Genomic DNA, 22,233 nt, shown 5'->3' with positions numbered 1-22,233 from the left:
ACACCCCAGCAGCTCGGACCCTACGCTTCGGCCAATCAGTTCAAAAGGCATCCACCCCAAAGCCATCCAACCACCTTTAGTAGGTCCGTTCCTACCATTGGATGCACTAATCAATTCTAAGAGATGTCCTTTGAATCTCCCGTGGGATGAGATGATTTGCTAAATGGTACCATGATGTACAGAATGTCTCTGAAAACCCTACAAAAACCCTGTTAACTGAAGGGCTGGGGCTCTCAATTCAGACCCGCAGCATCGGTGTTGATTGAGAGACCAGGCCCGGACCTGTAATAAAACTCCCGTGTGCTTTACAGCGGTATGGGCTCCTTGGTGGTCTTTGGGGACGACTGAACTGGGCATAACAGTAACGTGCTAGAAAGGAAGCGTGTAGGAGCCCCAGCTTCAGTCACCGAAACAGGGCACCCTCTTACAAGTGCAAGTCGGCTCTGCTCCAAGGCCTGGTGCCGGGCACCGCTGACCGACTTCTCCGTGTCACTTCCCTGGAAAGCAGGGGAGGGCAGGCTGCCCTGCCCACCCCAGGAGCCCTGTCACTCCTGCCTGGCTCCACGCCGGCCCAGTTCCATCCACCTCTATGCTTTATACCTCTTGGGAAGACACCTTTGGAATGGGACTGTGTTGGGTCCTACAGTGCACACTTTTTATTTTTCTGGTGAGTCTTCATTGAGATGTAATTCACCTGTTACGGACTGCACCCTTTCCAAGTGTGCAGTTCATGGTTTGCCGTGAATTCACACAGGGCAGGAAGCACTGGCACTGATTCCAGGCCTTCTCCCAACACAGGCTGTTAATAAAGTAGATTCGCCACAGAGTGTTTGCTGGACGTGAAGAGCGCTCCAGGCCTCCGAGTGTCACGAGTTTTGTTAGCATCATTTTACAAATGGGGAAACCGAGTCACGGAGGTTCAGGCATGCCTCCAGGTCACTGAGCCACGGTCCACACCTGCCACCAGGGGCCTCTCTAACCCTCAGCGGGGCATGGGTTCTTCCCAGCTGTGGGCGGCTGGCTCTTGAGCTGTTCATCAGCAGCTGTTCCAGGGGAGGTTGGGAGGGTCTCAGGGCGGAGTCAGACCCGGGTTCAAGAGCAGGTGCTGTTTGCTCTCCCCACCCAAGCCTGAGCGTGGGAGGGAGAGTGGTGTGGCATGCGCCGCCCCCAGGTGGGACGGGGTCTTCTGTGGTGCCAGGGTCCCCCCGGCAGCTGCCCTGGTTTCGCTGTGTGATGACTTCCAGCTGTGTGGGGCATGGAGGCAGCACGGCTTTGTGACAAGCTCCAGCTCTCCTCCTGCCACACACACACACACGCACACGCACACACACGCACACACACGCTCGTGTCCACTCTGCAAAAGGACTTCGGGACTTCTCGAAGAAGCGGCTCTCGGGCTCCGCCCTTCCTCTTCTCTGTGCCTGGAGCTCCCAGGCCTGGCCCCAGGATTCTGCCCCGCTGCCTGGGGCTGGGGTGGGAGGTGCGGAGGGGGGAGGCACTGAGAAAGTTGGCGCTGGGGCAGGCAGGGTGCCAGTCTCTCCACCTGTGTCCTTTGCATGCCCCGGCTTGCACGCAGACCCCTCCGGCTCCACGCTGAGGCTTTGTCACGTGGCCGATCGCTCCCAAGGGGCAGTCTGCAGGCCCAGCTGCTCCACGCACTGCAGGGTGACCTCGTCCTGTGGTCCTTTCAGGCCCCCTTCTTCGTGCCTCTCTTCTGGGAGCCGGGCTCCTGTGCCCAAGAGCAGCTTCCTGGGCGCTGGGGCTGGTGCGCTCACCGGGCTGTGGGGCGCAGCACGGGTGACTGCTCTGTCGCCGCTGTGTGTAGGCATGGATCCCAGCCCTAGGCTGATGACTTCAGACAAACCATTCATCCATGGAACCCACACTCCCCTCCAGACACGGAACAGGCCCATCACCTGAAAAGCTCCCCGTGCCCCTTCGCACCCCTTCCCGGCTCAGGCCTCTCTGAGCGGCTCTCTGCACTGCAGGTCGGTTTGTCTCTGCCATAGCTTCACTCCCCTGACGACCCATCAGGCTGAGGGTCTTCCCCTCGCTCACTGACAAACCTTTCCTGTGAAGGGCTGGCTCCAGTCTGCTCAGTTTTCCAAAATATTTTTTTTTTTTTTTAATGATTGGGTTACAGGAATTCTTTGCATGCCCTGGCTATGAGCCTTCTGTCAAATGTGTGTGTTACAAACATTTTTCCTAATCTAGAGTTTGCCTATTCATTTTCTTAAGCACATGTTTCAAAAAGCAGAAGTTTTAAATCTTGAAAAAGTCAAATCTATCATTTTTTTCTTAATGTTTTCTGTGTCCTCTCTAAGACACCTTTGCCTACCCAAGGTTGCAAAAACAGTCCCTTATGTTTTGTCCTTTAAGCTTTAGAACACGCTTTTGGGTGTTATTTTAGGGTAGGTTCCAAGTTGGATTGATTTTGTGCAAAGTCAGGGTCAAGCTTCTTTTCTTTCTTTTTTAAGATTTACTTTATTTATTTGAAAGGTAGAGTTAACAGAGAGGGAGGGACAGCGAGATAGAGAGGGAGAGAGAGAGAGAGAATCTTCCATCCGCTGGTTCACTCCCCAAATAGATGATATGGTCAGGGGTGGGCCAGACCAAAGCCAGGAGCCAGGAGCTTCCTCTGGGTCTCCCATGTGGGTGCAGGGGCCCAGGCACTAGGGCCATCTGCTGCTGCTTTCCCAGGCACATTAGCAGGGAGTTAGATGAGAAGTGAGGTGGCCTGGACTCCAATCAGTGCCCACAGGGGATGCTAGTGCTGCAGGTGGCACCTTAACTCACTGCACCACAGTGCTGGCCCCTGGCAAATCTCCTGGACCTGAGCCATACCCCAGGCCCCAGGCCAGGGCCTGGATAAGCAGAGTATCTGACAAGTCTTTGCCCAGGCTGTGGGCTGTGGGGTGGTGTCATGGTTTTTGCACTGTGCCCAGGAGCCAGTTAGGCAACATTATTGAACACCTAACTGGTCACGCAGGTTGGAGGTGTGTGTGGCCAGAAGTGGTCTGCTGGCCAACACCACTGCAGAACCAGTGGCTGATCACACCGTCTGTGCCCATCCTGATCCGCCCCACCCAGGAACGATGCCCAGTGAGGCCCAGGACCTTGGACAGGGATTTGTCTCCAGATGTGGGTGTGGGGCTTAGAGTACGGCCTTCCCTAATTCCCTCCAACACTCAAGAGAAAAGTCTGAATTAACGACACAGTGAGAAGCCATTAAAGCCATTCCTTGCCTTTGGAGGCAGCTGGCCGCCCCCAGGGCAGCTCGCTGATAATGGCCACCCCTCATCAAATATTTATCCCAGCACTCACAGCGCTCCATCAGCCTCCAGCCGCAGGCCGGGGGCAGGGTCTGATTACTGAAACCGGTCGTGAGGGAAGCAGGCAGGCTACAAAGTGCCGAGCTGGACGGGGCGGACATGAAAGCCCGGCGTCCTTCCTTGAAGGTAGACTTGCGGAGCAGCGGCCTCCTGCCGGTGGGGAGCTGGAGGGGCCCCCCAGACTCTGGAGGAGCTCCGTGTCCTTTCTTTCCTCTCCAGTGGGGCGGAAGGTGGCTCAGCCCAAGCCCTGGGGCCGGAGGCCTGACTCCACGCCTGGTGTTTGGGAAGAGCAGGTGGACAACCCGCGCCAGCCAGGAGACGTAACACCCTGCACCTCGGAGGGGAGCCCTGGCATTTCATTAGTGCCCGCTTTGAAGCCTGCCCTTTGCAAAATAAAAGAGAAGGGAAGGAGGGGTGGAAGCTGACTCCAAAGGCTTTCTGTGCAGGTGTCTGTCAGAGGTGCCAGGGCGGGGTGGGGGCAGGCGGTCAGCACCAGACCACTGCAATAAAGCAAATACAGCAATGAAGTGAGTCACACAGATAAGTTACATTTAGGGGCTGGTGCTGTGGAGCAGCAGGCTCAGCCTCCTCCTGCAATGCTGGTATCCCACATGGGTGCTGGCTCATGTAACAGCCATTCTTCTTCTGATCCAGCTCTCTGCTGTGGCCTGGGAGAGCAGTGGAAAACGGACCAAGTGTTTGGGCCCCTGCACCTGCGTGGGAGACCCAGAGGAAGTTCCTGGCTCCTAACTTTGGATTGGCTCGGCTCCAGCTGTTTCGGCCATTTGGGGAGTGAACCAACGGAGGGGAGCCCTCTCTCTCTGTCTCTACCACTCTCTCTGTAACTCTACCTCTCAAATAAATAAATAAAATCTTTTTTAAAAAGTTATGTTGACACCACACTGTAGTCTATTGTGAGAGACCGTGTTACATCTAAAACCAATGTACCTGCCTTAATTAAAATAGAGTTTGGGGCAGGTTTTGAGTCAAGCAGTTAAGACCCGCACATTCCACACGGGAGTACTTGGGTTCAACGTCTGGCTCGGGCTTCCTGCAAACGCAGACCCTGGGAGGCAGCCCCGAAGGCTCAGGTGGCTGGATTCCTCCAGCCCTGGGAGAGATCTGCACTGTTTCCGGCCCCGGCCTGGCCCAATCCCGGCTGTTGCAGGCATCTGGGGTATGAACCGGTACATGGGACTCTTGATCAGCCTCTCTGCCTCTAAGACGAATTAATTAATAAAAAGGAAAAGAAAACCTTTATCGCTCACACTGCTAATGAGCACCCCAGCTCCTGGGAAAAATGGCGCTGATGGCGGTGCTTGGCGCCGGGCTGCCACGAGCCGTCAGCCTGTGGAAATGCGGTGTCTACAAGGCACAATGGATACAGCGCGATACAGGTGTGACACAGCGAGGTGCGCCTGTGTCACGTCTGTGCAGGGGGAGCTTCTGACGTCCCACTATGTGGCTCCGCTCATGACACGGGGGAAGAAGAGCCCGTCAGGCAGGAAGTTGCGCCTGGTGCTCAATGGGACCTGGGGACCAATTAGCCACCCTGAGTGCCAACGGGCAACATGTTTGCAGAGAGCGGGCCAGAACTTGGAGATGACTGCTCTCCCCGCCCCCTCTCCCCAAACAAAAGACAGGAGCCGTGTCAACAGGTTCCCAGGGGGGAGCATTCATTTTCCTCCACGTCCTAAAACTGACCCCATTTATCCAGAGACCACGCACGTTGCAGCTCACAAACAGCGCCGTCTTCCACTCGCAGCACATGCCGGGCCCGGAGCAGGGGTGAGCAGCGGCGTCAGAAGCGGCCCTCCACGCCCAGCAGCCGCACCGCTGCCTCCTGCACGGCCTGGTGCACATGCCTGACCTCCTTCTGGGACAGGGTCCGCTCCATGTGGCGGTACGTGATGCGGTAACAGTGGCTGGTCCTGTGTGTCCTGCAGGGGGAGAGAAGGCAGGTGAGTGAGGTGCACGCCTGCCTCCTGCTCGGACCGAGCTGCTCAGCCATGGCAGACAGCCGAGGAGGATCCTGGCCTGACGTCACAGAGACACCACTTCCTGCCAGTGACCCTCATCTCGTCAATGTGCTGTGGGGAGGGGGTCCATTAGGGAAGCACCAGAGTACCCAGGATTGTGGGGTGTCCCTGGACCGGATGTTCCAAAGCCCCGAGAGGAGCTGGCACTATGGCACTGCAGGCTAAAGCCAACGCCTGCAGCGTCAGCATCCCATATGGGCGCTGGTTCGTGTCCTGGCTGCTCCACTTCCGATCCATCCCCAGCTGTGTGGCCGTGCTGACACCTTCCCTCTGCAGGCGTTTACACTTCTCAGCTGTGCACTGAGGGGTCTGTCCGGCTCCAGAGCCCAGCAGGTCCTCTTCCCCAGCTCGCAGCCACCGCAGGGCCAGCCTGTGCCCTTCCCCGCCCCCCGTGAAGAAGCCCACGCAAGCCAAGCAGATCCCAGGCAGGGGCCCCAGCGGGGTGAGGCCCCCCAGCTCAGCCCAACCAGGGAGAGGCCCAGTGTTGGCTGGCGGCTGAGGCAGGGCCAGGGGCCACGCCCCCACATATTTGCCAACTGGTGTCCTGGGCCTTGGCGTCCATGGGCCTCCTGGTCCTTCCAGGGTTTCTCTTTCTGGGGTTCTCTGTCCTGCCCCCACCTCTGTGTCATGCCAGATGCTGGCTGGGCAGACCGTGCTTGGGAAGTGAGGAGTCAGCTGTGGTCCTGGCCGCCCGCACCTGCTCCTCCGATGTCTCCAGCCCCCGCCTGCTGCCCGGCCAGCCTGGTCCTCTGGGTCCTGCTTCCCCTGCCTCCTTCAGAAAGGAGTGGCTCCCTGCACCTAGGGTCTGTGCCTTGCAGGGTTCTCTGCCCTGGAGCCAGGTGCAGAGCCCCTGTTGAAGCTGAGCTCCAGGAAGACGTCATGGTCGAGGTGCTAACAAAACCGGGCGGGCTGACAGCACACGGCAAGGGGAGGGGGGCTGGCCGATAGCACTTGGAGGCCTGCTCCACCCCTCCCTGGACGTCAGCGGCCTGTTCCAGATACAGGGGGACAACAACCTCCAGCCAGCCCAGCTCAGGTTGGACCTCACGGCAGGGAGAGACACAGCTGCCCTCAGTGCCCCGAGGCCTCCCACGGCCTGGGGAAGTCCTTTCTCCTTACTGTCAGCTCCGGCTGGGACTGCCCCAGGTGCCACACCCACCTGAGCCCTCAGTCCCTAACTAGATGCCACACCCACCTAAGTAAGCCCTCAGTCCCTAACTGCTAGTGAGACAGAAAGACCCCAGGTCTGTGTGGTGACGGACTTCACCTGTGACCTCTCACACCTCCAACCTCCTCCTGACTCTAGGGCATAGTGAGGCCTGCAAACCACAGAGAAGGAGAACTTTCTCCCTTGCTCCCCTCCTCTCCCTCCCCTTCCTTCCCCTTCTCTCCATCCTTTCTTTCTTCCATCTTTCCTCTCTGTGTGTGGGTATCTTCTTTGAAAGGCAGAGGGGCTAGCATTGTAGCACAGCCGGTAAAGCCATGGCCTGCAATGCCAGCATCCCATATGGGTGCCGGTTCGAGTCCTGGCTGCTCTACTTCTGATCCAGCTCCCTGCTAATGGCCTGGGAAAGCAGAAGAAGATGGCCCAAATGCTCGGGCCCCTGCCACCCATGTGGGAGCGACCTGGAAAAAGCTCCTGGCTTTAGTCTGGCCCAGCCCTGGACAATGCAATGCTTGCCTGGGTGTGGCTGGGTTCAGGACAGAGCCAGAGCCAGAGAGGCACGAGATGAAGGAGGGGATTAGCACCAAGGCTCTGCCTGCGAAAACTGGGGCACGGTGAGGCGGATGGGAGCTGCAGCTGCCGTTCCAGGGGCCTGGCTACAGTTCGTACTCCGTTCCTGCCTCTCTGTGAGATCTCAGTCCTTGCGTCCCAGAGACGTCAGCTGCGCAGGGAGGCGAGTGGTCATATTTGCTCCCTAGGATGTACAAGGACTGAGTGAGGGAAATGTGCAGGGGGCTGACACAGATAGGGGCTGGCTGTCCAGATTAGGGGCACCTTATCCATGAGGGTGCGTTCCAAGACCTCATGGATGCATGGAACCAGGGATGGTGCTGGACTTACGTATGTGGTTTTCCTATACATCCATACCTGTGATAAAGTTTCATTTACAAGTTGAGCACAGTAAAATACCAGAGTAAGTATTAATAAAATAGGACAATGCTAACAACACACAATGCTAACAACACTGCCTGCATCACTGCTTACCCCTCTTGTGTTTCGGGGCCGCTATGGGGTAAAATATGGGTGACGTGAATGCAAGCCCTGTGATGCACGGGACAGCCCATCAGGGCGCTACTAAGGGATGCCAGGGTGAGAATCCAGGCAGTGGATCCCATGTGAACCAGCTGGACACAGACAGGCACCCTTCCTGCCCACACGGGCTGGGACAGGGCAGTGGGAGACTTCACCATGCGACTCAGAACACTGTGCCATTTGAAACTTACAAACTGCTTATCTTCGGGATTTTCAGTTTAGTATCTTCACACTGCAGCTGACCCTGGGTAACTGAAACTGCAGAAGGCAAAACCACGTGGTGGTGGGGGGGGGTTGCGCCCTCTCCCTCATCTCCTCTTCCTCCCTCCCTGACTGGAGAGAGGGCTGGCACATGGAGACCTGGGGGCCTTGCTTTTGGACCTCCCTCCGGGGGCTTGGAATCTGATCTTGGTAAGAAGACAGGAGGAGCTTCCTTCCCAGGGAGGGTGGATGCACTGGTTACGCTTGGCTGCAAAGGGAAGTGAGGACCATCAGGGAGGATGATGAATTACTGCTTAGCATTGGGTGCAACTTCAATAGGAAACGAAGTCAGCCATTTTCCCCTTTGCCTTTCTCTCTCTCTCTCTGTGTATGTGTGTGTGTGTGTTCGTGCATGTGTGTGTGCCAAAAGGGAATATCTGAGAATGAAATTCCTTTTTTTAAAAAAGAGATTTATTTATTTGACAAGAAGAGTGGCAGAGAGAGAGAGAGAGAGAGAGAGAGAGAGAGAGAGAATGAATCTTCCATCCACCGCTTCACTCCTCAAATAGCCACAATGGGGTTGGGCCATGCTGAAGCCAGGAGCCTGGGACTCCACCTGAGTGGCAGAGGCCCAAGCACTTGGGCCATCTTCTACTGCTTTTCCAGGTGCATTAGCAGGGAGCTGGATTGGAGGTGGAGCAGCCGGGACTCGAACTGGGGCTCCCATGGGATGCCAGCCCTGAGAATGAAATTCTGATCATGAGACTTGGTATCTGATACTGTGCATCACTTTCTTAATGACCTGTCCTGGGCGCCCTAAGCAACAAGGCACTGTGGTCTTGTTGCAAGGAAAGAGCACAGGCTGTAGCTGTCAGCTGAGAAAGAGAGAGAGACAGACACAGACAGACAGACACAGACAGACAGACAGACTCAGGAAAGACTCCGGCAATGCCCACGTGCAAGGAACGAGCCAGCTGGGCACACGGCCGCCCTTCCGGAGCCTGCACAGCAGATGCATTTGTGACATGAGTGACAGAAGCACCAAGGAGGTGAGTTGGCTTCATGGGGGCAGGGTCTACCAGTTTGGCTGCCCCTGGGCACGCTGGTGCTCAAGCCGTCGCACACACGCTGGCCGCCTTTCAGCTCCCTCCATCCACCCCTCTCCACTCTCTCCACAACCCGCCGCCTGTCTGGCGCTCCCCAGGGTCATTCTGAGCCGGCCTCAGCGTGGCTCACAGCCAGACAGCATCCCAGCGGCTTCTTGTTGAGATTGCCACGGTTACGATTTCCTCCTGGGATGGGGTTGCGGGAGGGTTTCTGTTCCTTGGAGCCAGTCAGAAGAAACCAGAGCAGATGGTTCCTCTGACAGCTGCTGCCTTGGGGAAGACAGCTCCAACGCAGGCCCTGCTGGGAGAGGGCCAGGGCGGGAGAGACCACCCTGCTCCGCCTCAGCTTCACGTCGCCTGCAGCTCGAGAGTTCCCTGGGGACACACATTTTGCAGGCAAGAAATGCTTTTTAGCATCAGACGCTTGCCAAGTCCTCGGGGAAGCTTCAAAGCACCGCAGGTTTTTCACTCCCGCCGCTCCTGGTAACTTCTGGAACTTGTGAGGGAGTGTCTGCAGCCAAGCGTCTCGGGAGGAAGGAGTCCCAGCCCTGGCTTTTGGGTCCTCACTAGCAAGCATCTATGCAAATGACTGCTCTGGGGGAAGCCAATGGCATCGCTACGGAGGGGCGTGGTGGGGTGGGGCCCAGCCTAGAGCGACCACTTCCCAGCTGCAGGACCTGGGCCAGTGCTTGCGCTCTGGTCCGGGTTCTCATTCTAAGATGCAGACAATGAGCTGATGCGGTGTTTGACAGGATTAAGTGGAAAAAAAAAAATAGGTCACGTGTTTAGGGGTAGTTCAGGCTTATGGGTAACAATTGGTGTTATTATTTACGGATTTGTGTATGATGTATTATTTATGCTATTATTTATGTAATGGTAACAACTGGTGTTATTACTTATGTATCTCAGGATTGTGGAGCCTGCACTTTGGCCACGGAGAGACCTGGATGATTTTATGGGACCAGCATTGTGGCACAGCGGGTTAAGCTGCTGCCTGCGAGGCCAGCATCCCATATGGGCTCTGGTGTCACTCCTGGCTGCTTCACTTCTGACCCAGCTCCCTGCTAATGTGCCCAGGAAAGCAGCAGCACAAAGAAAGTGGTCCAAGTGCTTGGGCCCCTGCCACCTACGTGGGGGAACTGGATGTTGTTCCAGACTCCCGCCTTTGACCTGGCCCAGCCCTGGCTGTTGTGGCCATCGGGGGAGTGAACCAGTGGATGGAAGGGCTCTGTCTCTCTCTAAGTCTGCCTTTGAATAAGCAAAATAATACAAACCTTTTTTTTTTTTTTCAGACAGACCTGGATGACTTCAGATAAATGATCTAAGCTTCAACTTCCTCACTTGTACAAACAGATCCCTGATACGCCCCATGCTGTGACACTGCTAAGTGACACAGGCCAGACACAGAAAGACGAACGCTGGTTGACTCTACCCAACGTAGTCAAATTCATGGACACAGAAAACAGAGAGGAGATGTTCAGGGGCTGGGGAGTGAGGAGGCAGTGAGGAACAAGGAGCTGTGCAATGGGTAGGGCTTCAAGTTGAGAAAGTTCTAGAGCTGGACGCTGGTGATGGCTGCATAGCTCTGTGAATGCGCTCAGTGCAGCTGGCTAAAGTGGCAAATTTTATATGATATGTGTTTCATCACATTAAGAAGATCCAAGGAGGAGGGCTGGCCCAAATAACATAGCTGATTATCACTGGAAATCAATGTTGGGACTTCACATTATACTGCAACACAAGAACAAGACAATCAACAGGTCGCAGGCATGCACACAGTGTGGAGTCTGATGAGTGTGATGTGGCTTCTGTCTCCCTGACCCCGATAGCTCAGCAACCAAGATTCCCCGCATGCGATCCCGATGACTTCATGGTCTCCTCCCACTCACAACGCTATGGCAGAGCTGGGCCATTTCTGAAAATTCTGTTCAACCATTCCGCTTGTTTCCCAAACCATCCTCTTGCATTCTTCTAACATTTCTAAACCAACTGACGTCTCGTTTTGCACAGATTCCAAAGCTCTGTGCTTTTCGGTTGTGTGGAAAACTTGGAAAAGGTTTTATTTTTCTCTCCAGCTCGGTCTGCTGAGCTAACTCTGCTTCTGTACCGTGACCAGGCAGCTTCCCAACCACGCCGACACTTGGGTGGATGAGTCGGGATGCAAAACAGAAGATCTGCGGTAGGTGAAGTGCTACGTTTCCAACTCAATCCATGGATCAGCAATTATTTATTCTGTGCCGAGACAGACATTGTGGGAGATAACAGTGGGTTTATGAATTGCTTAATCAATACATGAATATGCATGAGGTGGCTGTTCTGTGCATGACATGGTGGCAGCATGAGACGAAGAAGGATCCCAAAGTAATGGAAACAAGGATTAGGCTAGATTACAATCTATTTGTGGGCTAAGTCATGGGCACGGAGAGACAGCTAACAGGACAAAGTATTAGTGCTCACTGCTAAGTGAGTTGTCAGGGTTCGCAGACAACTCGGAGGACAGAAAGGGCTGGCAGCGGAGATGAGAGTCGATCAGAATTCTGAAGGATGTGTGGGATTCTGACAAGCGAAGGGCTAGGAGCACCTTCGAGTTGGCAGAGTGAAACAGCTGGTACTGCGGTAGGAGGCGCTCACTGTATGCTCCCTCTTCCATTTCAAAAAAAAAGAGCTGCTGAGAGTGTATGTTCCACGTAGGAATGGCCCTATGGGGACCGCTCCAGAGAAGGCACGATCTCCCGGGGGAGGGACAGGGTGGATGTAATCTCAGGACAAAGCTGGCTGCGGGCATGGCGTGTGCAGGAAGTGGCCAGCCCTTCTAGGGGTCCCGAGAAGAGTGGCACGGCCTGGTGTCCTATGGGGATGGGGGGGCTGTGAGTCTGACAGGTCACGAGTCTGTGGTCACGAGGAGAGGCCATTTCTGCAAAGAGCGGGGGCGGAACAGTTAGCAGGCACAGACAAGTTCAAGGAGAGGCGAGTAGTTCAGAGTGGGCTGTCTGGGTGTACAGCAGGCGGAGTTCAGATGCTGTGCGGGAGGAGGCACAGAGGAGGACCTTGCTTTTTTTGCTAAGAAGCCTCAGCAGGAATCCAAGGCAAAACAAGTGGTCCAGGATCGGTCCCTGTAGGAGCCCTCAACAGGGTGGGGAACTCTTCAGTGCCCAGAGGCTACCCTGAGCTCTCAGTTCCCCCAAACGATAGAGGGTTACTCAGGTGTGCTGGAATCCTGGCCACCATTCACTGCTAGCAGCTCCCATACGAGGGGTTTGCAAGACCACCCCTCTATTATTCCTAAGTAGAATTACCCATGGTTGTGTTAATGCTGCCCAGCTTTTATTTCTGTAGTGATTAATGGATGAAATAAGTGAATTACTTCATGACCCAATGTCAGTTAATATGGAGGAATCAGATATCAATAAAGAGAAATTTACCTACTCTTCCAGTGACACTGTCACTTTACTAATACTTCAGAGGAGGGACCCTCTGGGATAACTGCTAGTGCCATCCCTGACAAATAGCGAGTGAGAGGTGCAGAACAGGATTTGGCCGGCAGAACAATCCTATTCTTAATGTACTAGGCTGGAATTCAGCAGTGATACCTTGAATTCATCATACAAGTCACATGTTTTTCAGAGTCCTGGAGAAGGGACCCTAAGACCTGCTGGTCCATGCTGGAGTTCCCTCTGCAGAGCCTTGTGTTGGGAGACTTCTGGGGCAGCCCAGTCCAGGCAGAGGGTGCAGGCTGGGAGCGAGCTCCCCTTTCCACTGGACTGCTGAGTACGTGCTGTGCTTCTCTTCATTGGCTTTCGATTCACCCCAGTGCTCCTGCCCCACGGCAGCCCTGTCAAACTCCTCAGTTAACGATCAGTGACAAAACAGCACCACAGCCTTGGCTAGGGAGCGCCAGGACCACTGGGGGTGACAGAGGGAAGGGACTGCAGAGGCAGCACATGTCATGTGTAACACCAATGTCCCCAGGGTCATATATCTACCACCCACCCACCAATCTAGCCACCCACCCTTCCATCCATCCACCCCTCCATCTGTCCACCCACCCACCCATCTATCCACCCATCCCTCCATCTATCCACCCCTCCATCTGTCTACCCACCCACCCATCTATCCATCCATTCATCCATCCACCCACCCATCCACCTGTCCATCCATCCACCCTTTCATCTGTCCATCCGTCCACCCACTCAACCACCCATCTACCCAACTACCCACCCACCCACCCACCCATCCATCTATCCAACCAGCTACCCACCCACCCACCTATCCATCCATCCACCCTTCCATCTGTCCATCCGTCCACCCACTCAACCACCCATCTATCCATCCACCCATCCACCTACCCATCCACCCACCCATCCATCCATCCATCCATCCATCCACTCATCCAATTCATCACTTAATCCATTCAGCAAATGCACTGAAGATCCATGTCATGCCATGCAGTCTGTGAGGTACTGGGAACCTACTGGTGAGACAAAACAAACAAGACCCACAACCTGGCCCTTGTCAGCTCCCAGTCCAACACAGAAGACAGGCATTAATCAATGAATCACGAAGAAACATAAAGCACAACTGTGCTAAAGGTTACCATGAGGCTATAAAAGGGCCATTAACTTGAAGGGCAGAGAAGGCCTGCTGTGGAAGTATCAGTGGGCTGAGAGCAGAGAGAGGGCAGAACCAACAGGTGACAGAAGACGAAAGGGAGTGGTGGGCAGTGTCACTCGCAGGGGGAATGACATGTACAAAGTTCTGGGATCAGAGCTCAAACCCTAATTTCTGTTCCTTTGAGGTACAGGACCTTGGCCAGGCCACGTAACTTCTCTAGGTTTTGGTTGCTTCACCTTCAGAAAACAGTCTGCTTGTGTGAAGTTCAGCCCAGGTTGGCTTCTCCGAGCAGCACCATCTGAGGGTGTTCTGGTTCCCTTCTCCATCCCTCCCTCCCTCTCCTCTCTCTTTCCTCCCCCCCCTTTCTCCCTCTCCCCCCTTTTTTTTAAGTAACAGAGCTCTAATCTGTCTGCTACATAACACCCTTCCAACTTGTACCTCCCAAATTCCATGGTGTAAAGCAAAGCTTCTCCAGTTGAAGTGGGCATGAGGATCCCACCTGCTGGTCCTCCGCCCCCTAATCCCTAAGGCTCTTGTGGGCCACGGGGAAGAGGGGAACTAAAAACCACTCCGTTATCTTCTACACCACAGAAGCCAAGATCCGCCTGGCTTTATAGCAGACATTACACTCCCAAGCGTAACTTGCTCAAGATGAGACTGGAGCTCATTTTGGGGACCGCACTCTTTCAGAGGGAGAAAAATTCTTGTTCCTGCCTAGCACAGAGTCAGGAGGACACAGTCACGGGCAGACAGTCCGAGAGGTCAGCCACCTGCATTCTTGGAGCCACCACTCTTTGCGAGACAAGGACTCAGCGCAAGTCACGGAAGGGCTTTGAGCCTCAGTTCCCCGTTTCCTAGTGGGGAGTACCATGGCCTCACAGTGTTACTCAGTCAGCAGGGTTTTGAATTTCTCAGGTGATTATGAATGACTATTCAAATTACTGCAATAAAAGGGAGACTTCGTGTTTTTACAAATGATGGAGAAAAGTCATCTAACCAATCCCATATGTGTTAAAGGAAAGCATAAAGTACTAAAATATATTTTTAATGTGGCTTTTGATTGGTCCTATAAAAATTCTTCAAAAAAATAAAGAGTCCAAGCAGTTTTGGGAACTGGTCACCTTTGGCGGGTTTCAGTGCAGGCCATTTGGATGGCTGCTGGAGTGTTATGGCACGGTCCTGACAGGTTCCCTCTCACCTTCTAGGCTGACCCCCCGTGAACCTGAAGAGCCAACGCGAGGAAACACTGACGGGAGCTTGTCTAAGAACCCTGGACAACGTGGATGTGGACACTACTTTTTTTTTTTTGACAGATAGAGTTTGTGAGGGAGAGGGACAGAGAGAAAGGTCTTCCTTCCGTTGGTTCACCCACCCCCCCAAATGTCCGCTACGGCCAGAACTACGCCCATCCGAAGCCAGGAGCCTGGTGCTTCCTCCTGGTCTCCCATGCGGGTGCAGGGCCCAAGGACTTGGGCCATCCTCCACTGCCCTCCTGGGCCACAGCAGAGAGCTGGCCTGGAAGAGGAGCAACCGGGACTAGAACCCAGTGCCCATATGGGATGCCGGCGCCGCAGGCGGAGGATTAACCAAGTGAGCCATAGTGCTGGCCGCCAACACTACTTTCAAATTCCAAATATGGGTAAAGCTAAAGAAAGCTCCGGGCCTCACTGTCACACACTGTGTTACTGAGAGCAGAAGCAGCAATAAGCGCAGTGAACAATGACAAAGTCGTGTCCACAGGATCTCCCCGGTGGGCTGTGACCACACAGTAACCCTGGGAGGTGGCACCATCACCTCCCGCAGGCCCGGCCGTGACTTCACTCACTTTCTGCTTGCTAAAGCCTACTCAGCTGTTCAGCCCTGTCAAGTTCACCACAGCTATCACCAACCACCTCATGAATAGCGAGACCACAGTAGCGCTCGTTATTTACCAGTTAAATTCCGAGATGCTTCTTTACAAAATGACCATGCCTACGTCACAACAGGGGAACTGATTTTCATTAGTGACTGCTACCTAGCAGGGAAGGTGCAGGGCGTGAAGAGCAACAATGAAAGGAGAGGCCGGTGCCATGGCTCACTAGGCTAATCCTCTGCCTTGCGGCACCGGCACACCGGGTTCTAGTCCCGGTCGGGGCGCCGGATTCTGTCCCCGTTGCCCCTCTTCCAGGACAGCTCTCTGCTGTGGCCAGGGAGTGCAGTGGAGGATGGCCCAAGTCCTTGAGCCCTGCACCCCATGGGAGACCAGGAGAAGCACCTGGCTCCTGCCATCGCATCAGTGCGGTGCGCCGGCCGCAGCGCGCCTACCGCAGCGGCCATTGGAGGGTGAACCAATGGCAAAAGGAAGAACTTTCTCTCTGTCTCTCTCTCACTGTCCACTCTGCCTGTCAAAAATTAAAAAAAAAAAAAAACACAATGAAAGGAGAAAGAAAAGAACATTTTAAAGGGAAGAACGCTCTACTGTGGTCAAGTGCTGACCTACTGTGGTCAAGTGCTGGGCCCTTCAACGTGTCCCCATTTTAACCCTCACTATGAACAGAAAATATGAACAAAATACAAAGCCAGGATGAGGGAAAGCATGGGGCTGATGGAGCCATCAAGTCAGTCTTGGGGAACAGAGGACACAGGCCATGCGTTGAACCAGTGGGGGCATCCATGTCCACTTGCTTTAGGACTTGTGACAAAAACAAAAGGAAAGCCTCAATCCGTTCCAGGGTTCAAGTTTCCAGCAGGTGGGAACAGTACCACAGTTCTGTAGGCATGCAAACCCCACCCCGCTGTAAAATTCCAGGGCTTTTCTCAGGTGGGTCACATGGCTGTCACTTATGGGTCACTAGCCCTGCTGCCGTGGCACTGAGCCAAATCGGCCCACACTGTCTCACGTAATTCTTACTACAGTTCTCCCATCGTAGTTACTTCCTTTCTTTTGCGAGCACAAAAACTATTAATGCAGAGGGGTTAAAGATGACTTGCCCAAGGTTAGTCAAATATTGGGCGGCAGAGGTGGGATTCCAGCCTTGGTGTCCAGCTGTCGCGGGAGCACGCTCCCAGTGCCCCCTGGGTGGGGGACGCTGTCTCATGTGAGCGGGGAACGTCTCAACCACTTTCCTGTTTCAGAGTACTCATAGGTTTCATAAGGCTGATCCCTTGATGGGACTCGAGGGAACAGCCTTCAAATGTGCTTCCATTACAAAGCAATTTTGCTTGGGGTAATGGGGTTGGGGCAGGTTCAGGTATACAACCTTATTTTTATTTATTTATTTATTTATTTATTTTTGGTGGTCTGGTTTTCTTTGCTATCTGGATAAATCTATGGCTCTCTCCAGGGTTCAATAAAACAGATATAACGCTATTTGTTCCTAACTACTCCGTCAGTTAGGAGACACTGAAGTCACGTGAGTGAACCACGGTTGGAACTCGGAACAAAGTACTAATAAAGTAAAAGTCCCGGTCAATAAACCATTGCAATGTGTTATCGAGTTGCAGTTGTCCGTTTTCAAGCTCAGTGGAAAGACGTGTTCTCTTTTGGTACTACTTCTGAAAAGAAAAAGATGGCAAGCGTACATTTCTGGTGTACTGGAGAGAAACATAACCAATTCTCTCAAGTCGAATTCTGTCCCATGTTTTGGCGACACCCAATATAAGAAAGCCCGTGAGTTAATGTCGAAGGTGAAGCATGACACAACCTCAGTGTAGGCTCAAGGGCACCGGGGCACCCTGTCCTAGCCGGGGACAACACTGGCGCATTCTGCATCTTCCGGCTCCCTCACTCAGGCCCAAGCTTTACTGGGCATGACAATGAGTAGAGGCTGGACAGACTGCTGTCTTACAGCAGGTGATCAAAGCGTCTCTCTTCTCCCCACCACAGTCTGCCCAATGTGTGCCAGACAGAATGACTCGGGCAGATTCCAGAGTGACGGCAGAACAGGACAGAGTAAGATCCTGCTGCTACAAGCAACTGCATGAGCTGAGTAACAAATGCAGGTCTTGGATTTTTAGAAAAGTAGGGGCGATGATTCTGGTGCAGCAGGTTAGATACCACCTGGGAAGCACACACCGTGTATTAGAGCGTCTGGTTCTGAATCCTGGCTCTGCTCCCACTCCACCCTCCTAATGTGCACCCCGGGAGGCAGCAGGTGGTGGCTCAAGTGCTTGGGTTCCTTCCATCCGCATATGAGATCTGGATTGAGCCCCTGGCTTCAGTTTGGCCCCGTCCTGGTTGTTATGGGCACATGGGGAGTGAACCAGCAGATGAAAGATCTTTCTGTTGATCTCTGTCCCTCTGTCTTTAAAAACAATAAAAAGTAAGGAAAAAAGCAGACGGCTGAGATGAGAAACCAAGAGGAAAATTTCTAGGTACAAAAATCAAGAATGCACACTGCAACAGTGTCTGATGCTTAAGCTGTCTGGAATAGACAGCAGTATGAGTTACTGTGACCCATTTTTTTTTTTTAATATTTATTTACTTGAGAGGCAGAATTAAGAGAGTGAGGTCTTCTATCTGCTGGTTCACTCCCCAGATAGCTGCAACAGCTGGAGCTAGGCTGATCCACAGCCAGGAACCCAGGAGCTTCTTCCAAGTCTCCCACACAGGTGCAGGGGCCCAAGGATTTGGGCCATCCTCTACTGTTTTCCCAGGCCATAGCAGAGAGCTGGATCAGAAATGGAGCAGCTGGGACTCAAACCAGTGCCCACATGGGATGTCGGAGCTGCAGGCAGATGCTTTACCTACCACGACATAGCACCAGCTCCAGAGTCTAGGTTTTTTATTTATTTATTTATTTATTTATTTATTTTTGACAGGCAAAATGGACAGTGAGAGAGAGAGACAGAGAGAAAGGTCTTTCTTTGCCGTTGGTTCACCCTCCAATGGCTGCCGCGGTAGCACGCTGCGGTCGGCGCACCGCGCTGATCCGATGGCAGGAGCCAGGTGCTTCTCCTGGTCTCCCATGGGGTGCAGGGCCCAAGCACTTGGGCCATCCTCCACTGCACTCCCTGGCCACAGCAGAGAGCTGGCCTGGAAGAGCTGGCCAGGATCGGTGCCCCGACCGGGACTAGAACCCAGTGTGCCGGCGCCGCAAGGCGGAGGATTAGCCTAGTGAGCCGCGGCGCCGGCCAGAGTCTAGGTTTTAACATCAACCTGAGGGACGAAGGTCTGGCCCACATGCAAGAAGCTGGAACTGAGAGTCCTCCCTAACGTGGGTACCCTGAAAGGCTGTGTCCTGGACCCAACCGCAGACTAGGAAAATATACATACCCTTGACACAGAATGGAGAAAAGGAATCTGTCTGGGTCCTGAGACAGAAGGAGTCTACCCTGAGAATCACAGAGGATGTGAACCTCACATGGACTCAGGGACCCAGGCAGCCAGTACTTCAAACCCTCACATTAATAAAGTAATGGTAGACTGGTAGCTGGGAGAAGAAAATAAAGAAACAGCTCTAGGAGAGAAGGCTGGCCACAGGAGACCAGCTCAGGAAACACTCCAGGGAACACAACCTCACAACCAAAGACCACAGAACGAGAAAACAGCTCGTTTTGTGCCCGTCACGAGACACAGAGCACAGAAGGGTGAGTATCCCAAGGATTTCAGAAACAGCAACCACCTAAGAAACACATAAAATAATTACAAATTAAACATCTAGGAATGTTTAAAATGCTTAAAGGCAAAATGAGCAAAGGAAAGGAGATTATGAAAAAAATAACAGCAAGCTTGAAAAAGACCTACATACAATGCATGGAAAGAAAAGCACAGATGTGACTGTAAAATGAGGCAAACCGTGAAACAGCAGAGTAGACACAGCTGAATGTGGAGTTAGTAAACTGGAGGACAGCTGTGCGGAACTGTTTAGACTGTGGTAGAGAGAGGTAAGGAAATGGAAGGTGTGAGCGAGGTTAGGAAACAAGTAGGACAAAGCATGCATATCAACAGAATATAGAGAGAACAAGGAGAGGCTCTAGTTGAAGATGCAATGACGGAGAAGTTTCTAGAATTAACAGATTCCTCAGACTCAGGAAGTCCCGAATGGGATAAATGAGAAGTCAGCATTGGACACATTGCAATGGAACTGTGGAACACCAGGAGAGATGACCTCAGAAATAGCTACAGAAGAAACAAAACTTGAAAAGGAATAACGCAGAAGTAGGCTTTTCTGAAGTCCCAGAAAGGGCAGGTGGTAACGGTGTATCCACAAAATGTCAACCCAGCTACGCTGTAGAATAATGGCAAAACCACAACATATTCAGACAAAATGAGAGAAGTTTATTACTCAAAAATCTTCAATGAAAGATCAATGGGAGATAGAAAAATGGAATTAAAACATTTATTTTTGGCACAAGAATTTTTGAAATCCATTCAAAAAGTTCATAGAAATGTGTATATAGGGGCTGGTGCTGTGGCGTAGCAGGTAAAGCCGCCACCTGCAGCGCTGGCATCCCATATGAACGCCGCCGGTTCAAGTCCTGGCTGCTCCTCTTCTGATCCAGCTCTCTGCTATGGCCTGGGAAAGCAGTGGAAGGTGGCCCAAGTCCTTTGGCCCCTGCATTCGCATGGGAGATCTGGGAGAAGCTCCTGACTTGGGACTGAGCCCAGCTCTGGCCGTTGTGGTCAGTTGGGGAGTGGATGGAAGACCTCTCTTTCTCCCTCTGCCTCTCCTCCTTCCTCTGTGTAACTCTTTCAAATAAATAAATCTTTTTTTAAAAAAAGAAATGTGTATATAAAAAATTCTACATATGGATTTCAAAAAATGTTTTTTAAAGATTTATTTATTTGAAAGAAAGAGTTACAGAGAGAGATAGAGAGGTCTTCCATCCGCTGGTTCACTCCCTAGATGGCCGCAATGGCCGGAGCTGCACCAATCTGAAGCCAGGAGCCAGGAGCCTCCTCCAGGTCTCCCATGTGGGTGCAGGGGCCCAAGGACTTGGGCCATCTTCTACTGCTTTCCTAGGTCATAGCAGAGAGCTGGATCGGAAGAGGAGCAGCTGAAATTAGAACTTGCGCACATATGTGATGCCAGTGCTTCAGGCCAGGGCTTTAACCCTGTGTGCCACAGTGCTGACCCCTCAAAATTCTTTTTTTTTTTTTTTTTTTTTTTACAGGCAGAGTGGACAGTAAGAGAGAGAGAGAGAGAAAGGTCTTTCTTTGCCGTTGGTTCACCCTCCACTGGGCGTTGCGGTCGGCACACCGCGCTGATCTGAAGCCAGGAGCCAGGTGCTTCTCCTGGTCTCCCATGGGGTGCAGGGCCCAAGCACTTGGGCCATCCTCCACTGCACTCCTGGGCCACAGCAGAGAGCTGGCCTGGAAGAGGGGCAACCGGGACAGAATCCGGCGCCCCGACCTGGACTAGAACCTGGTGTGCCGGCGCCGCAAGGTGGAGGATTAGCCTATTGAGCCACAGCGCTGGGCTCCTCAAAATTCTTTTAATTCACTTTTTTTTTTTTTTATAGGAGCACTCTGAAGCACCTGTGCATTTCAGGTAGAAGGAAACTAAACTCCAACAGGAACGGACGTGAGAAGCTGTTAACAAGAAGATGGCGTGGATCACAAGCTGGCGAAAGCTTGGCTTCCTATCTACCAGGACTGTCTTATGTCCCCATTCCCCAGGGATAGACTCCATTTTAGCACCCACTCCTCAAATCACCCTAATTTGGGGTAACAGCCCAGAGAAGTGGACCTCCTGTCCTGGCCATTACCTTCAGTCCAGGCTCCCGGACAGCCTGGCAGCTCGCGGGAACACCTGCTGAAGCCACACTGCCAAAGAGCTGCACCCCCAGCCTCTGGGGTTCACCGACCTGCTCTCCCCTGTGCTAGGAGATTTCCTCTGGGCGAGTCACTGCATCGAAGCTTCAGTTTCGACAGCTTCAAATGGGACTAATGAGACCATTCTTTATAAAGCCACGCGCTGGGTAACGACGGCGATGCAGTCTGAGGAGCGTGTTAGATCTCATCACTGGACAAACACCAGGGCGCACTATGGTGGCTGCAGCACCAGACGGGCCCTGATGGGACTGCCTCTGTATACGGGGGCCACTGCTGACCATGACGTTGCTATGCAGTGTGCGACTGTGTATGAGCTCCAAACGCAGCCTGGCGTCAAGCAACGATTCCATAACAGCAAACAGTTACTAGAATAAATCTTGGCCGGCCAAGTTTCATTAATTTATTTAATGACCAATGCACACGTTTACAGTCAGAAAAAGTTCTGTGTCCTGGGATTCACTGAAAAAGAGAGAAAGCAACAGGAGCATGATTGCCAATTAAAGTTGGGGTACCGTGTGTGCGGCTTTGGGTGTCCCTGTCTGGGCGTCGTCACACTAAGCCTGCTGTCTGAGCACCTTGCTCTGTGTGACCTGTCCCCTCCCCTGGACTGCCACGTCTCCTGAAAAGCACGCGCAGGGAGCAGGCTGGTGAGTCTTTTTCTGAAAAGTCCCAGGCTTCTTTGAAAATTTCATGGACCATGGAATTAAAAGATAAATTTCTTTTGGTGCCAAACATTTGAAATCCACGCGTAGTGTGTTCATAGGCTGCATCTCCCAAGGACTTTTCGAAGATCCTTCTAAGCACAGATATCAAAGACTTTTTATGCCAAACAAAGTGATCTTTTAATTCCGTTTCCCATGAACTTTTGAAAGTTCCTCTGTATGTTGACTGTACTTGACTTGGAAGATACGTCCTGGTTGGTTTTCGCTTT

The 22,233-nt window shown here is 53.0% G+C and overlaps 1 protein-coding gene across 5 annotated transcripts in view; it reads right to left on the bottom strand.

Annotated features, from left to right (window-relative positions):
- Positions 1-4,985: 4,985 nt before the first annotated feature.
- Positions 4,986-22,233, bottom strand: part of FARS2 (phenylalanyl-tRNA synthetase 2, mitochondrial) — a 483,127-nt gene continuing 465,879 nt past the window's right edge. For all 5 annotated transcript variants that reach the window (XM_062184260.1, XM_062184275.1, XM_062184252.1 and 2 more), the window contains one exon: positions 4,986-5,272. In XM_062184260.1, the coding sequence (XP_062040244.1) occupies positions 5,134-5,272 (139 nt within the window). In that variant the 3' untranslated portion in view covers positions 4,986-5,133. The remainder of the gene's footprint in view (positions 5,273-22,233) is intronic.

This window comes from Lepus europaeus, chromosome 3 (genome assembly GCF_033115175.1).
Source record: "Lepus europaeus isolate LE1 chromosome 3, mLepTim1.pri, whole genome shotgun sequence".
NCBI lineage: Eukaryota > Metazoa > Chordata > Mammalia > Lagomorpha > Leporidae > Lepus > Lepus europaeus.
This window is presented reverse-complemented; position numbering and strand designations above follow the sequence as displayed.